We start from the raw sequence: 17,339 nt of genomic DNA, 5'->3' as shown, positions 1-17,339 counted from the left end.
TAAACAGCAAATGCAAATGATACAGACAGAAAGAAAATATGGAGCAGATCTTAACAGGAAAGACAGGGGGTAGAACCTAATCCCGCCCATAAAGAGGAATTCCAGTCAAGAGAAATAAGGGAGTGGATAAAATGGCAGGGTTCCTCCCACAAACCCGCACTGCCTAGAATTTTCCCAATTAAAACAGACTCACAGAGAAACCAGCGGCCAACTTTCAAACTTCCCGCGCAGCGTCTGGATAAGCCATTGACACCAACTCGGCCCCTGACTGATGCGTACAATACTCTGATTTGGGTTCGCTTTCCTTTTCTTCTGCTTTTCTGTTTTAACATTTGGCAAATCCAAACTCAGAGAGGGAAGGAGAAACAACACTGCTCCCATCCCCCCTCAAAAAACAAAACTGAAAGCGATCTGTACGCTTCCGTGTGCCAAGAGCTTCGTTAGTAGGGCACACATGAAAATTAACGACAGATCCCAAAGCATTATTAGTGATATTTTATCAGGTTGACATTTTTAAAGACGAGCGGATTTTGTTTAGGGGTAAAAGGCATCGAATTTTCCCTTTACTAGCTTTGTTTGACAATAAATTTGATCCTGCTTGATACAAGTCTACATAAAATTGTCTTGAGTGTTGCTGCAGCATGCATTACATTGCAGCGCAAAGTAACTTCTAACAAGACCAAAATAAAGAAACCCAGAAGTCGTATGTAGCAAGTAAGAGATGCCCGCTGCAAATAAAAAGGAAAAAAGAAAAAGAAAAGCAGGCTTTTAAAATCAAGGTCACGGGTTCGGATCCCTAGACCGGCCAGCCGCTAAAATAAATAAAACTGAGCGACAGTTCTCTTTGCAAAAGGTGAGTGGCTCTGAAAAGAGCCTTTGGGGTGTGGGCCGAGACTGACCGATCGCTCCGCGGCGGGCTGGCTCACTTGGAGCTGGTGTACTTGGTGACGGCCTTGGTGCCCTCGGACACGGCGTGCTTGGCCAGCTCCCCGGGCAGCAGCAGGCGCACGGCCGTCTGGATCTCCCTGGAGGTGATGGTCGAGCGCTTGTTGTAATGCGCCAGCCGCGACGCCTCCCCCGCGATGCGCTCGAAGATGTCGTTCACGAAGGAGTTCATGATGCCCATGGCCTTGGACGAGATGCCGGTGTCGGGGTGGACCTGCTTCAGCACCTTGTACACGTACACGGAGTAGCTCTCCTTGCGGCTGCGCTTGCGCTTCTTGCCGTCCTTCTTCTGCGCCTTGGTCACCGCCTTCTTGGAGCCTTTCTTCGGGGCCGGAGCTGACTTTGAGGGCTCAGGCATGGTGGGAGGGGGGGACAGTTGAAGGTCTCAAAAATAACAGGAAAGATGCGTGTGGCGCGTGTGGCTCTGGAAGTGTCCTCTGTTCACAGCTTTTTAAGCAAAGGAGGTGAGGAATAAAGTTGTGTTTGATTAGTGTTGAATCCTGGAAACGTCATATATTAACTTTGTCCAATCAAAATAAATGTATTTCAAAACCACGATTTCATTGGTTTAGGTGAAACTGTAATTTTAGCCAGTGGCATAGCTTCATTTTGGCGCCCACTAATGACTATAAGTAGTGCAGCTCTGGCGGACTCACGTTAGGTTGTCTCAACGCCTACAGTTCTTTTTCCACCATGTCTGGACGTGGTAAGCAAGGCGGCAAAGCCCGCGCCAAGGCCAAGACCCGCTCTTCCCGGGCCGGGCTCCAGTTCCCCGTGGGCCGTGTGCACCGCCTGCTCCGCAAGGGCAACTACGCCGAGCGGGTCGGAGCCGGCGCGCCGGTGTACCTGGCGGCGGTGCTGGAGTATCTGACGGCCGAGATTCTGGAGCTGGCTGGCAACGCGGCCCGCGACAACAAGAAGACGCGCATCATCCCGCGCCACCTGCAGCTGGCCATCCGCAACGACGAGGAGCTCAACAAGCTGCTGGGTAAAGTCACCATCGCTCAGGGCGGCGTCCTGCCCAACATCCAGGCCGTGCTGCTGCCCAAGAAGACCGAGAGTCACCATAAGGCCAAGGGAAAGTAGAGGTCTGGAGAAGTTTACAATTCGGAAACCTCCTGTTGAAACCAAAAGGCTCTTTTCAGAGCCAACCACATTATCACCAAGGGGAGCTGTGCTGCACAATTATGTCCAGTAGTTTAAACCAATTTGCAATGGTTTTTAAATGCCTTTCTTTTAGCTGAAATACAGAGGAACCAAAACCATTCCAGTCTCATCGTTTGGGGTTAGGGAGACGTTGTTTCCTAAGCCTATACAGAAGTTTAAGTTATTTATATAAACCTAATGCCAGCTTTTTCAGTTCCTAAATTTTAGAAACAATCTTTAAGGATGGTCAGCATGTAAGGAAATCTTCGGTTTTTGTTTGTAAACATGACTAACATTTAATAAAACCATTAGGGTACAATCTGGAATCCCAGTCATCCTTCAGGACTGAATTTCCAGTGGAACAAATTAAGGAGTTTAAAGTTTGCTTGGACAGAATACATTTTATAACGGACTGTATTCATATAAATGATGGTGAAGTAAAGGTGTGGTATTACATTAGGGAGGACTAACAAGTGATGGACCTTGTAAATCAGATTATTTACCTTACTATATCAGGGTCATATAGTACTGTTCTGTCAATGATTTTTACCGCCCTCTTTCCTCATCAGTATACTTGTTCTCTCCATCATGTCTCCCTAGTGAGAGAGGGACTTGTTCCTCTCCACCTAAAGTATACATCATCTTGCTAATGTCTAGTTTCCCTCAGAAAGGCATATTAATGAAAATGAATTTCTATAGGCATTTTTAGACAATTGGGATCATTTTCTGAGTCTCTTGAAACATTTGTGATTCTTATATTTAAATCTCAATTGCAATTATATGCAAATAATCCTTGGACTAAGACAATGAGCACAACAATCACATAGGGGTAAATATTTTTTTTCTTATGTTGGATGTCCCGAATCCTGATCTCAGCAAATCTGATTATTCAATTGTTCCTTCTCAAAAAGTCATCTGTATCATTTGTATGTATAGGTTTTCAACAATTATTTCTGTTAGAACTAGAAATGCCAAGTAAATGATACAGCTTCAAGGAAGGCCTGTGACTTCTTTCAAATTTTTATAATAAAATATGTTGTTATTATCATTGATGTTGATGCAATTATTAACAGTTGCTTTATTCCATTGTTTCTATTCTCCACCGCAAGAACCACCACATTGTTAAAATCATGCCATCCATTATATTATTTGTGTGATTTATGTAAAGACTCAAGTGAATGAACCCATAATCAAATAATTTACAAATAAATGTAAACTTTACTGTTTTAAGTAAAATAAAATATACTAGTGGGACAATCCTTGTTTATAATTCCACATATTAACTGAATTTTTTAATTGACCAATGTTCCAATTTTATTGAATAAAGCACCTACTATTCTTTACTTGATACATGAAGATAAACTACATAATCAGAAAAATAATTAAAACTTGTTTTTAAAAGTGGAGTTAACAAAACTTTCCAAAAATCTTGCTAAAGTAATTTAGGTATTTGTATTTGCAATTAGAACTGAAGAACTCTTTAAAACTTCACACTATCACTTTATACTAGAAAGCATTTTCATAAGAGACAACGTTCAATTTTAGTGGCAGCATATTTGTGAAAGCATTATTTAAACTTTTTCTTTCTAGAGTTATTCTTCCATTAATTTCTCTCTCCACAGACTCTTGACAACTACAATAGCACGTGTCTTATGTATTAGATTACTGGTGTTTATTACACACTAGTTTGCAAAGTTCCTTAGGGTAGAGACCAGGTTTTATTCTTATTTCCATCCTCCTAGACTCTGGTTCAATGACAAGCCCATAAAATATGGTCAAAAAATTATGTTAATTTCATAATAATAAAAATTCATATGAAGAAAAGTAAAAAAGCTATATAAAAGCAAAAAGGAAGTTGAAAATTAAACAAGGATGAGATTGCATGGAGGCTAGGTTTAAAGGAAAATGTAGGAAAAAGGTTGACATGGATGGATGTCCTTATTAATTTGGTACATCTCCTGTTTTTTCCTCCAGCCTATCAACAATCTCACATTAAATGTAACTGATGTTAATAAATATTAATTATCTGGTGGAATAATGAAACAGCTGGAGTGATTTTAGGGACCAGAGGTTTGGAGGAAGGAAGAGACTCTGGACAAGGGGTAAGAACTAAGGTGGGAGAACTGGAGAGTTTCAAATAATACATACAAATTTCTGAGGCTCCCCAAAAATGCCTAACTAACTCTCTATCCCCTCAGGTTTTTTGTTTGTTTTTGTGGTTTTATAACTATCTCCTCTTCCAGACTTTTATCTATTATGCTTACTATTTCAATTGTTTGTATGAAAAGATCAGCTTTATTGGTGTGGGGTGGGGTTTTGTAAAGAGACAGAGCAATGGGCCATTTTAATGTGTTCATATTCTACTTATATTTTTAGCTGTTAGGATACTGACAGTATTTAGAACATGTCACCCCACAATATGCCACTTTAGCATATTGATTATTTTGACCTAAAAGAAATCCAGAATGAGCCTCACAGAAAAAGCTCTTTATTTCTCCCTCAACTGCCTAAAATAAAGCATAAATTTCAGCTTTTGTAAAGAAAATATATATTTATAAAGGAAATTTTCATTAGTAAATATGTCAATACCAGACAGAGAGCTACACCAGACACCTCTTATCTCCCCAGAGGCTCATCTGCACAACAAGGCAATATCTACTTACCCTACGTCTCCTCCCCTCACCCTCCTATAATTTGTCTCCGCCATCCCCTAGAAGTCCCAAACCCCTATTCTTTTTTGTCACCCAGGATGATATTGCTGGGGCAGAAAGGGGGTGATACCTTTTCTCCCCATCATAAGGGTCACAGCCGACACCCCTATAACAAAAACAGGTTAGTAAGAGAAAAGCATGACATTTAATTCATTATAGTTTTACATAACATGGGAGCCTTCAGTAAAAGGATCCAAGATACAGGAAAATCATTCACTTTTATGCTTAAATTCTATGATGAATGGACAGCCATGTAAAACTGTGATTAGATAAAAAGGGTGTGATCTAATGCTAATAAACTGAGTGGGGAAACTCAGCAAGGCCTGTCTGTTCAGATTCTTCTTGGCCTTTCTGTGCAGCATTCCTTCCTCCTGGGTATGAGGTAGGACCCCTCTGGAATGACAGTCTTGAATTCTTTATGGCCAGCTGTTACACAGAAAGGTGAGATAAGGTGAGAGTAATATGTCTATGTTTCACAGCTGGCTTTGAGGAAAGGGGTTCTGGTACCTATGACCCACGCTGGGAAAGAATTCTGGTTTCTATGGCATGCTTCAGGACAGAATGAGAGGGCTGAGACAGGAGGGCATACGGAGGTCACAGAGAAGTTTTGTTTCTGAGACTACTTCTGGGGCCTTAGTTTTGGAATATCATTTTCTGAGCCACAGCAACATATAAATTTCAATCTGTCCACTTGCTTGAGTCTAACATTTTTACGGGACTTTTGTGTGTACGTACATAATTAAAATAGTTTTTTTCCTGTTAATCTGTCCTCTGTCAATTTAATTTCTAGACTAGAGAATTACTTATTATATTAAATAGAGGTAGGCTTTGTTCTCAGTACTTAATGCAAATTATCACCATTAATTCTTACAGTTAACTTTGAGTTAAGTACTGTACTACCCTAGTCCTCCTAAATAGATGAGCAAAGATTTACAAAGCATAAGCAAGTCAGCTGAAGTCTGGTTAGTAGAGATGATTTAATTTAAAACCAGGTTTTACTAACTCGAGTTTCAGATCTCAACCACTTTCTAAAACAAACAAGAGCAAGAGGTTACTTTAGAATCGTTGTAGAAGTTTTATAATTTTCATTGGTGTTAAAGAATTTCAGAGGTATAGCCCTGTTTTTTTAAAAAAGACAAATATACACGAAGATTATTTTATATAAAATGTTATTGAGAACCAAATCTTTAGTTGGGTCATTAAGAAAAGGCTTTTAAAAACCTGGAAACACCCAGTTTTAGGTTACAAGAATCGTTCTTTTAAGGACCTCAATTCTATCCCAATTAATTTATAAAGGCACTGCAATTATGATCAAAATCTCCAGGAAATTTTATTCAGACTCATAAAATGATTCTAAAGTTGACTAGAAAAGGAATCTTGGTGAAACTACATTAGGAAATCTTGAAATGAATAAAAGGGGAGACCTGCAGTACGAAATCACGAAACCTCTAATACGAATACAATTTAAATTTTTTTTTTTTTTTTTTTTTTTGTCGTTTTTTCGTGACCGGCACTCAGCCAGTGAGTGCACCGGTCAGTCCTATATAGGATCCGAACCCGCGGCGGGAGCGTCGCCCCGCTGCCAGCGCAGCACTCGACCAAGTGCGCCACGGGCTCGGCCCCAATTTAAAATTTTGATGTAATGAAAACGATAGAAAATTCAGCATTGGTTCCAAGTATAGTGAAGAAGTGAATTTATGTTCAATGTGGGAAATGGAAATTATTTTAAAAATCTGGCTGATTAATGAATTGCTAGGGAATTGACTAAAGTGTACTATGGAGAATTCATAAGAAGGATAATAAGCAGACATTAAAATCACTTTTTTGAAAACTCTTTAGACAAGGGAAACAGATTAAAATATAATCAGTGTAGGAAAGTTACAAAACGCCATACACAGCACTGTATACATTTTTTTTTTAATCGTGCATTTATCCGTTTACCGAAATACCTTATTAGCCAGCGGTAGCGAGCTTTGTGACGGCATAATAGGTGGTTATTTTATTCCTTGTCCTTTGTATTTTCCACAATATTAACGCTTTTATTTTGCATCCAAAAACAATTTTTTAAAGCCTTAAAATACGGTAATAAAACAATTACTACATAACACAGAACACGGAAACAAGAAGCTCGCCTCTCTCTCTCTTTTTTCTTTTTTTTGGCCTAATAGATTCCCCTCCCCCACCGGGGCGGGACTTCCCGCCTCTTTTTTCTTCAGGTTCTCAGTTTGGTCCGCAAACGGACGTATAAAAGCCTGCCTCTGGCCAGGCTCCTCACAAAGTTCCGAGCAGTCTCTCACCATGTCTGGTCGTGGCAAGGGCGGGAAGGGTCTCGGCAAGGGCGGCGCTAAGCGCCACCGCAAGGTCCTGCGCGACAACATCCAGGGCATCACCAAGCCCGCCATCCGGCGCCTGGCCCGCCGCGGCGGAGTCAAGCGGATCTCTGGCCTCATTTACGAGGAGACCCGCGGGGTCCTCAAGGTGTTCCTGGAGAACGTGATCCGCGACGCCGTCACCTACACGGAGCACGCCAAGCGTAAGACTGTCACCGCCATGGACGTGGTCTACGCGCTCAAGCGCCAGGGACGCACCCTCTACGGCTTCGGCGGCTGAGTGCGCACCGCCTCCGTTCTCAACAAAAGGCCCTTTTCAGGGCCACCCCACTCTCTCACATAAAGAGCGGTGACGCTGGTTTGTACTTTTACTTTGTCTCCGGCCACGCTTCGGTTTGCGCCTGCGCCGTTTGCGCAGCTAATGGCGCTTGCTCCCCCACTCGCGGGCTGGTAAGTTTGAAAACGCCGATCCGCTCTAGGAAAGGCCCAAACAAACCTTTGTTCTATCTGACAGGTTTTTGCTATCCCAGCTTTCCCAACACAAGAATATAAGACATTAGACGTTACGGCCACTGTGGAAGACTAATAAGCAAACAGTAACGGGGATAACGGGAGAAAGCAAATATGTGATCAACAGATAAAGTGTGCTTTATAGGAATAGCTTGAGTTAGGCCCGATACCTCGGCACTGAGTCAGAGATGCGGAGTATTCATTATACATGAGGGCTTAAAATTAAGCCACATTGTGTTGATGTCTATTATGGCGCTCCGCTAGGGAAGCAAAACCCGTAGCTGTTCACTAGTCCACTTGGCGAGCTACAGTATGTGACCATGTATAACTATTCTTTCATGTTTCTGATGGACTAAGGATGTCCTTGGCCCCTTCCTCTAGTCCTGATCAGTACTCTATAAGTCGGGAAAGCTTAGAGGCTAACTAGTGATTACCCTCAGAACAGCTGGTGAGGATAGGATGCAATTGAAAGACATTTAAACTAAATTTTTAAGAGAAAGGAGATCGCACTACGGAAATGTTCTGTAAGGTGGAGAAATATTTACAAGTAAGCCTTCTAACCCATGAGAGCTACTACAAACCATGAGGACTCGGTACAGAGCGGAAAAGGAATTTAACAAGATTAGAAAGTAAATTCAGATCTAATCTCAAAGGAGGTTCTAGAATCTTCTCAGAGGAGGTCTCAGATGCCTATAGGAAAAAAACCCAAAGCCGAAGGGGAAAACTTGGGTGTTGGTGGAAACGGCCACTACTGCAGATACAGACTAAAGTAACAACTGCTGATAATTATAGATGTAGATACGTAGACAGCGAGCAAGAGAGAACATCTATCAGATTTATATAGTGTAAAAACTGAAGTTAAGGGCCGGCCTGTGGCTCACTCAGAGAGTGCGGTGCTGGTAACACCAAGGCCAAGGGTTCGGATCCTATATAGCATGGTAACACCAAGGCCAAGGATTCGGATCCTATATAGGGATGGCTGTTTCGCTCACTGGCTGAGCGTGGTGCTGACAACACCAAGCCAAGGGTTAAGATCCCCTTACCGGTCATCTTTAAAAAACAAAAAAAAACAAACAAAAAACTGAAGTTAAAACTTTAATATTAGCTATATATAGATATTTGTGTGTGTTTAAACACATGTAAAAGCATATTAAATGTTTTCAATCAGGAAAAATTATGATAAAGAGGAAAAACAAGTTTGGAAAAAATTTAGGAAATTGTTCATAAATTTTCAGTTGGCTGGCTCTTAACAAAAACGAAAACTTTACTATTGTGTATTTTGTTTGGAGAACACAACTCCTTAACTCCCTTACCTCACCGGGAAATAACCTTTGTAAAGTCAAGTGCCTCTTGTTTGTCTCCCAATTGAGGAATGTTTCCTCAAGTACCCTAGAGTTAGTCCCTGAAATGTAATTATCAAGGAAGATAACTTTCTAGCTCCCAGCATCCTGGGAAGAGATGGGCCTAATTTCAACTATCACATGACTCCAAAATGCAAAACGTACCTGACATATTGACTACATTGTAACCACTTAGCTATATAAAAGAATGAGATTTCTGTCTGTAAGCTCTTTAGCAGTTTGCCTGCAATGCACATCATATTCTGGTTTAATGCTGATTCAATAATAAAACTCTTCTCTACTATCTTTGTGGAGAGGTTTTCTATTTCCCTAAAACCATATAAGTGTCTGTTATCTATGGCTTTCCATTGATATCTTGAATAATTTTGAGAAATGTTTCTCATTTCTAAACTAAAAAACAACAAACAAATAAAAAACTAAGTGTACTGTGCATAATTTAAATGCTATTTTTAGAGCCAATATTGTATTTATTTACTTATTTTGGTGGCTGGCCAGTAAGAGGATCAAACCTAGACCTTGGTGTTATCAACACCATGCTGTAACCAACTGAACTAACTAGCCAGACTTTTAGCTAATATTTCAGTATTTGTCTTGAGAAATGTGTGATTCATGCACATGTCCAGATGTAATAAAATATCATGTAATGAATGTAACAAAACTTTTTTGATATTACCTTTTCCAATTCAAGGTCCTAGATTTTGAGTAAAGAAATCATTAAGGTGTTATTTATATCTAAACTATTTTGGGGGGTTTCCCACGTAATCACTAGTCCACATATATTTTTTTTATTTTATATGAAAATACATAGTTTATATTTGTAATTAGTTATATACAAGTGTGAGTACTGTTCTGTTATTATTGTACAATATGAAAAGGGGCAAATCAAAAAAGGAAACTATACATTCCTAAGTTAGCCAGTTAAATTGTTATTAATATAAATGTTTAACAATTATACATTTTAAAGATGGATAGAACATAATTATATTCAAATAAAAGACTACGACAAAACTGCCAACAAACTGATTTTATTCCTTGGTATAAATGCCCTTGTAATTTGGTGTTGTTAATAGCAAATACTTTATGAGATATATCAGAAGGCCCTGGAGGTTTCTCAATGTCCTCACTATTGATAGTATGATACTTAAGTAAGGGATTCTATTCTTCATACAGATAATGTTGATTAATATAATAAATCAACCAGACATGTTCTTTCTTGTCATCAACAGATGGTTCCTGTTTTTCAACATGTTTATCTAAAGGCCCCTGCTACAAATTACAGATCTGAAATTGAATTTTCCAGAAGAAGCATCAAAAGAACTTGAAGAAGGGACTGTAACAAGTACCTGTCAGATTCAACCACAGGACTGATTGAAGATTTTCCAGGCCTTTAAATAGACACGGACTTCTTTACCCAAGACCAACAAAGATTGAATTAATTACTTAGGACTGAATGAACTGATTTGATTGTGGCTAAAGTTTCTTTACTAATGCCTTCTTAATATACTTGCAGTTGTTATCTTTTGCAAAGTTGATTCTTTGAATTTTAGAAAAATATTCTATTAAACATCTTCTGATATGTTGTCAGGAATACTTAAGAATAATGACTGTAGGAAATATCTGACACATACTGATTGGCCCTGTCTTCAAAACAACACAGAAGAGTGATTGGATATTATACAAAATGCTTTTAGTAAGTCCTATTACTTTTCACAGGAATGTGTTTATTAACATAGACTTAGAACTAATAGATCCTCCTTAAAACAAGCAAGCCTTTATCTCTTTTCATAACTATGTCATTAAAAAAGACAAAATAAAAGATACAATTTTAAATATTCAATTATAAAATACTTGTCCAACGATCTGATTATAATGGATAAAATTCTTGTACTTGGTTTCCTAACATTATGAAATATGCATTTCTTGTCCTATTTGAGACTATTTAGTTCTGCTACAGAGAAACAAATGTGATGGATGAAAACTCATAAGCTGTATTAAGTATAAGTAATTAGTAAGTAGAGCATGTGTGTTTATAAGGAAAGCTATAAAGGAGCAAGAGATAGATAATAGTCATGAGGCAGTATTTATACATGAGACACCTGGATACTAAATATGCATGAGATAAATCAGACACTAAATATACTAGAGACAAGTGGTGCCTTAATTCAGTCACCTACTGATGATATCCATTCTGGCCCCATGTATACTTTACCCAAGAAACACAAAACCCATGGCTATTTGGAAGGCTTATGTAGTCTGGCATGTTTGTCTCTCCTCTTCAATACAGTAGGTGCCTGTCATCGGCCCAGGGCACCTTTGTCTATCTGTGGACCTCCTGGCTCAAACTTGAACTCTGATCTTTATAACCACAGCATCAATGAAGAAGACTGATGGGGCAGTGAGAAAGATAAGATATATGAACATTGTATAACCCATGATTCAGCTTCTGTGGTCCACCAGCTTGCACCCTTATCCAGTGTTAAATTACCCCATTTCTTTCCCCTTGCCACAGGTTGTTTTGATTTAATAAACCATGCATCACCAGCATTTTAATTTGGTCTGAGTTTTTTTGTGCTGTAGGAAAGCTTGCCTGTAGTGGATGTGGAGACTTACCAAAGTGTCAGAGTAACTTACCACAGGACAGTGGAGAATCAAGAGTAGAAGCAGGGAAAACATTAAGGAGGCCAAAGCCAGTAATCTAAAGGAGAAATGATAGTCACTTACAGAGGGTGCCATCATGGAAGTATTGAGAATTGGTCAGTTTCTGTATACATTTTGAAGGCAAACCAAGAGAGTTTCTTTAAGAGCTGAATGCAAGTATGAAAAAGGACAGGGATAAAGTTATCAACTGAATAGGGTAGTTTTTTTCTTGAAGGAAGGTTGGGAGGAGGAATATCAAGGGTTTTATTTTGGACATGTTAACCTTCAAATGTCTATTAAACATCCATCTGAAGAAAAAGGAAAATAGAGAGTTTAATGCATGTCTGGAGTTTGGGAAAGAAACCTGGGCTGGAAATATAAAATTGGAAGTCATTGATGTACAGATGGAATTTAAAGCCTGGGCCTGATGAGATCGTTAAGGGAGTGGGTGTAGAGAGAGAAGTAAAAACCTATCCCTATGCTGTCCACCATTAGGGGCTGGGAAGAAGAGATGAACTAGCAATAAATACAGCACCTCTGGTAAGGTAGAACCAAGTGAAGAGAGAACATGTATAGCAAGGAGAAATTGTAAGGTCGATTTTATCAATGTTTCCAAAAGGTCAAGTAAAACGAAGACTACTAATTGGCCACTAGATGTAGCAAAATAGAGATTTTTTTTTATTAGTTTATTTTCTGTCTTTTAGTAAAAAGGAAGTAACATGGGGACAGGAATTTCTTTTTTTTTTTGGTGCTATATCACCATGCCAAGCACAGTGTCTGAAACATAGTAGTCATTCAATAAGTATTTATTGAATAAATGATGAATCAATTAACTAACTTTCCTGATGCTATCAACTGAGATCTTCCCTGACTGTACTACTAATCCTATAATAATCCTTCACTAGGGTAAAGACCTGAACATGCAGCAAAACTGCCAAATCTTTGTAAGTAATACATTATAATTCTTCGGGCATTTAATCATGATACTTTAATTTTTTAAGATTTTAGAGTAAAGACTTTGGTTTCTTTTTAGGGGCAACTTTCTCGTGGCTCTGAAAGACAAGGGTATCTCCTAAATCTAATCTTGAGTACTGGAACGTGGCTATTTAAAAAGGTTGCTCTCAGCCATGGGTCACAAAGTCCGATGCAATTAGAGGTGAGGTATCAATGAGTAATATTAAGTGCTTCACATAGCACATACTGTGTGTCAGGCACTGTTCTACACTTTTCATTCGTCAATCCATTTAATTCTAATAACAGCCCTTGGAGCTAGGTACTATCATCATCAACATCATTATTATCATTGCACAATTGTGTAAATAAAGAAATGAAGGCTCAGAGACTACATGTAACTTAACCGAAGTTCCCACAACTAGAAAATGATTGGTATAGGTTTGATCCCAAACTAATGGTTTGTGCGTCTAATGATTGTGCTTAAACATTTCACCATATTGCATCATTTTAATGGTATAAAGTTACAAAACAGAACATTTACATCTTAACTTCAAATTTTCTTTATTTTTAATTTTTCCACCCTAAACAGAAAAATATTTCTTTACATCCAAAGAAAAATTTATGTAGGCCCACTTAGCAGTACCAGATGTACAATTTGTTTTCAGGAGTTAAAAATATATTTTTTATGTAAAATATCTTTTTTCTACATGATTGGTTGAAAATTCAAATTTTTTAAAAAGTCTAAATAAAACACATCAGCCTTCCATACTTGGACTACAAGTTTTGTACTTTTGCTGTATCTGAATTGATGTTACTATAATTGTTCCTCCTGAGTTATTTGATATCACCAATGACTCACATTCATCATTTTCATCATTATAAAATAATGAGTGCTGATTAAACTTCACCACAAAAGCAAAACAAAAAAGTAGCTTTACTCACTAGATTCTATTTATACAGTTATTTAAATTTAAAAAGCTTTCTCATGGAATCAACCCAAGTGTCCATCACCAGATGAATGGATTAAAAACTGTGATATATATTATATGTATGTGTACACACACACACACACACACACACACACACACACACACACACACGTATAACGTAATGCTATCCAACCTTAGAAAAGAAAAAAATCCTGTCATTTGTGACAACACAGATGAACCTGGAGAACATTACGTTAAGTGAAATGAGCCAAGCACAGAAGGACAAATACTGCATGATGTCACTTACGTGTGGAATCTAAAAGTTGAACTCATGGAAGTAGAATAGAATGGCGGTTTCCAAAGAATGAAAGTGGGGTGTGGTGCAATGGGGAGATGCTAGTCAAGGGTACAAGCTTTCAGTCAGGATGAATAAGTTCTGGAGATCTATAGTTCATAATAACTTATCCTACACTTGAAAATTGCTAAGAACAGATCTTAAATGTTCTTGCCACACAAAAACAGTTTGTGAGGTAATGGATGTGTTAATAAGATTAATTTAATCATTCCGCAGTGGGTTCACTGCCTTCCGGCCTGTGCTCACCCTCTGTGCCTTCACCATCACAACTGAGCCAGTGCATGTCATCTTCCTCATCGCAAGAGCTTTCTTCAGGTTGGTGTCTGTATTGATTTCATCTCTTGTTTGGTTCCTTGCAAGAATCGTTATTGACAACAAACATGGACCAGTACAAAAATACCCGCTGATGTTTGGAGCGTTGATCCAAGAAACATTCTGGTTTGCATACTATAGACTTTTTCAGAAAGGCAACAAGGATTTGAAGAATATAAACCCAGATGAGACAGTACACTCTATGCTATTGCTGGCCTATGTTTCTGGCTTGGGCTTTGGTATTATATGTGTAGTATTTTCCTTTGTGAATACCCTATCTGACTCCTTGGGGCCAGGCACAGTGGGCATTCACAGAAATGCTCCTCACTTCTTCCTTAACTCGGCTTTCTGGATGCTGGTTATCATATTGCTGCACGTGTTCTGGGGCTTTGTATTTTTTGAGGGCTGTGAGAAGAAAATGTGGTACATCCTTATAGTTCTCCTGACGCATCTGCTGGTGTCAGCCTAGACCTTACTAAGTCCTCATTATTCAGTAAATCTCGTGTCAACATATATAATTGTGGTGCTCATGGGCATCTGGGCATTCTTTGTTGCTGGAGGCAGCTGCTGAAGCTGGAAACTCCACCAGCTCTGCCAAGACAAGAAGAACTTCCTTCTTTGAAATCAGCACTCCAAATAACCTCCAGGAGACCAGCACCTCCCAAACAGGCTGTTTCTTTAGAGAAAGCACAACTGTGCCTTTTTCTTAAAAAATCTGTTTTTCTGGTGGAATTTAGAAACGTGAAAACTATCTAAATATGAGTCCCACTCACATGGCTTTCAGGCAACAGCTTCTGAAAGGGATACTTCAGTGGTGCACATCCGTGCTGCGTGTTTAAATCATCTGGGAAAACATAAAGACTGCTGGTTCTGGGCTCCACCCTCCAGACTTAATTGGCCTGGGCATCTGGTAATTTTTTAAACTTCCCTGGTGATTCTGGTGTGCAGTCGGGCTGAGAACTGTTGGTATCCAAATGGGAGCTTCCTGAGAATACCATAAGTGAATGAGAATCTGATGTTTAGCTGTGTCTCCTAACTCAACTTGTGCTGAGTAAGTAAACATCTGAATGTCAAATCTTGGTTAGCCTTTGTCCTTTTAAGCTCTGAAATCACAGAAGGCTAAAGGGCTATCACCTCTTAAACTGTTTTCATGTGCTTCACTAGTATTGTCTTATGAGAACATGGTAGGCTGTGCTTCTAAATGCAATAATAAGTTACACTGACTGACTATGATAATTTAGCCCAAGTAAGATATTGATTACTAAGCTGAAGCTCTTCCATTCTAGATTTTGCTTTTTGAGGCATTACATTGTTTTTGAGTATAGATTCAGTTTCTTTAAAGAAAAATGATTATTTTCTGACTTCCTTGGGAAGGTATTATAAAACCAGGAATGTTTGTGTGACCTCTATGAGTCTTTCCTCAGTTCAAAACTTTCCATGAACTCTGCCCTAAGGCTGTCAGCTGCAGTGTTGACTATCCTAGTACTAGATGCAGAGTTAGTTGAGGTGAAGTCTGCTATTTTATCTCTGACCAGCTGTGCAGGCAGCTGAGTGATGTGCTCTGGGGCAGGCTTCACTGGAGCTGGTGGAAGTGCAACCAAAAGCATGAGGAAAATGAGCCAAAAGGGTGATGCTGACACTTTTTACTTGCTCCTGTGATACTAAACAGCACTTTCACCCAAATGGTATAGTGTAAAATTAGAAATATATCTTAAACTGCCAAATTTCATGCTATTACCTAATCCATATAATCTTTAGGTCTAGTAAATGTCTCTGAGTTTTCATAGCAGGTACAGCATTCCCTTTATAGAAATACCCAAGGTGTTCAGCTTCTAAACAACTCTTTTTTGTTGTTTTGTTTTTGTTTTTGCTTTGTTTTTATAAGGAGGAAATCCAGTGAATTGTGCCTTTACTGACTAGAAATTATTCACAGTTGGTATCTTTTGGGGAACTGATAGTGTGAAATGGAAATTACTTATACATTGAAGTGATACCTCAGTGAATCCTCTATGTGTGGTAGAACATCCAAAAGAAATAGAAGTGGCAGTGAGAGGACTCAATACCGACATGACAGGTGGATGAATTTGACAGTACTATGGTGAAAAAAAAAATGAACATGTTTAAAACAGACATACGGTCAGTTTTCGGCTAGCCACACATCATTCTAGAAATGAGAGCCTTACTCATGAACTAGACCTTTATTAATATCAATGAAACACCATCCTATGTTTAAGATATTAGAATATCTCAATCTAAAGATTCAAGAGGAGTAGTGCTTCTTAGCAAGGTGTAAACAGTAGAAAGCGATTACAGTTATTCTCCTAAAGTTTACTTTAGTACTAATGCCAGTGGTTTCACTAGAGTTTGCAGTTTTATGCTTTATTCAAGATTTTCCTTAGACTACAAGAATTAAATACAAGGGCCGGCCCGTGGCTCACTCGGGAGAGTGCGGTGCTGATAACACCAAGGTTGCGGGTTCGGATCCCTATATAGGGATGGCTAGTTAGCTCACTTTGGAGAGTGTGGTGCTGACAACACCAAGTCAAGGGTTAAGATCCCCTTACCAGTAATCTTTAAAATAAATAAATAAGTAAATAAAGAATCAAATACATAGAGGCTGAACAGTGAAATTTACCATACAGAGTCAAGAGAAATGAGATACCTATCAAACTGTGATTTATTCTTATCAGAACATGGTGTTCTTTGAATAGAATAAGAAAAATATATAATTGTTTATTACTATTGACTTTCAAATCTCTTAAGTGGATACTTTGATAAAATATTCGCTGATCTTTAAATTTAGAAAATTTGAGCATATTGATATTACTCATATTTGAGCTTTGAGGATATTCTCTGTACACTAACAGCTTAATATTAAGAAGCTGGGATATTATAAAATCTCATTTATAAAAACTCAATAAGAAGAAAGTTTTCCTTGATGGTAAAACCATTGTCTTAGTTCAGGAAATTATTTTAAAATCTTTGGTTACAATGAGTAAAGAAACTTTGTAACTCTGGTTTCTCTTAGAATGTGAGTATTGCCATAGTCACCTTAGGCAATATAGTTTCAAATAGCCTTACTTTGTCTCATCTCAGGGAAGCCCAGAGGGAGGGTATAATCTTCCTCTGCTGCTGTGTATATATTGATA

The 17,339-nt window shown here is 38.7% G+C and overlaps 3 protein-coding genes and 1 pseudogene across 3 annotated transcripts in view; 3 read left to right on the top strand and 1 right to left on the bottom strand.

Moving 5' to 3' along the window:
• Positions 1-17,339, top strand: part of LOC134377893 (zinc finger protein 184) — a 944,311-nt gene that overhangs the window by 527,869 nt on the left and 399,103 nt on the right. The window lies entirely within an intron of this gene.
• On the bottom strand, positions 835-1,391 carry LOC134377944 (histone H2B type 1-N). Its single transcript, XM_063096766.1, has one exon. It carries the CDS (start codon positions 1,301-1,303, stop codon positions 923-925), a length of 381 nt encoding a protein of 126 aa, XP_062952836.1. The 5' UTR covers positions 1,304-1,391; the 3' UTR covers positions 835-922.
• On the top strand, positions 1,621-2,281 carry LOC134377955 (histone H2A type 1). The gene has a single exon (XM_063096774.1). It carries the CDS (start codon positions 1,639-1,641, stop codon positions 2,029-2,031), a length of 393 nt encoding a protein of 130 aa, XP_062952844.1. The 5' UTR covers positions 1,621-1,638; the 3' UTR covers positions 2,032-2,281.
• Positions 7,554-14,830, top strand: LOC134378129 (gamma-secretase subunit APH-1B-like; annotated as a pseudogene).

Source organism: Cynocephalus volans, chromosome 5, assembly GCF_027409185.1.
Source record: "Cynocephalus volans isolate mCynVol1 chromosome 5, mCynVol1.pri, whole genome shotgun sequence".
Taxonomy (NCBI): Eukaryota; Metazoa; Chordata; class Mammalia; order Dermoptera; family Cynocephalidae; genus Cynocephalus; species Cynocephalus volans.
Note: the sequence above shows the minus strand (reverse complement) of the source record. Positions and strands in the feature narration are given on the sequence as shown.

What these genes read in the sequence shown, in the direction of transcription:
- LOC134377944 (XM_063096766.1), bottom strand. Translation starts at nt 1,303, where the DNA reads ATGCCTGAGCCCTCAAAGTCAGCTCCGGCCCCGAAGAAAGGCTCCAAG.
- LOC134377955 (XM_063096774.1), top strand. Translation starts at nt 1,639, where the DNA reads ATGTCTGGACGTGGTAAGCAAGGCGGCAAAGCCCGCGCCAAGGCCAAG.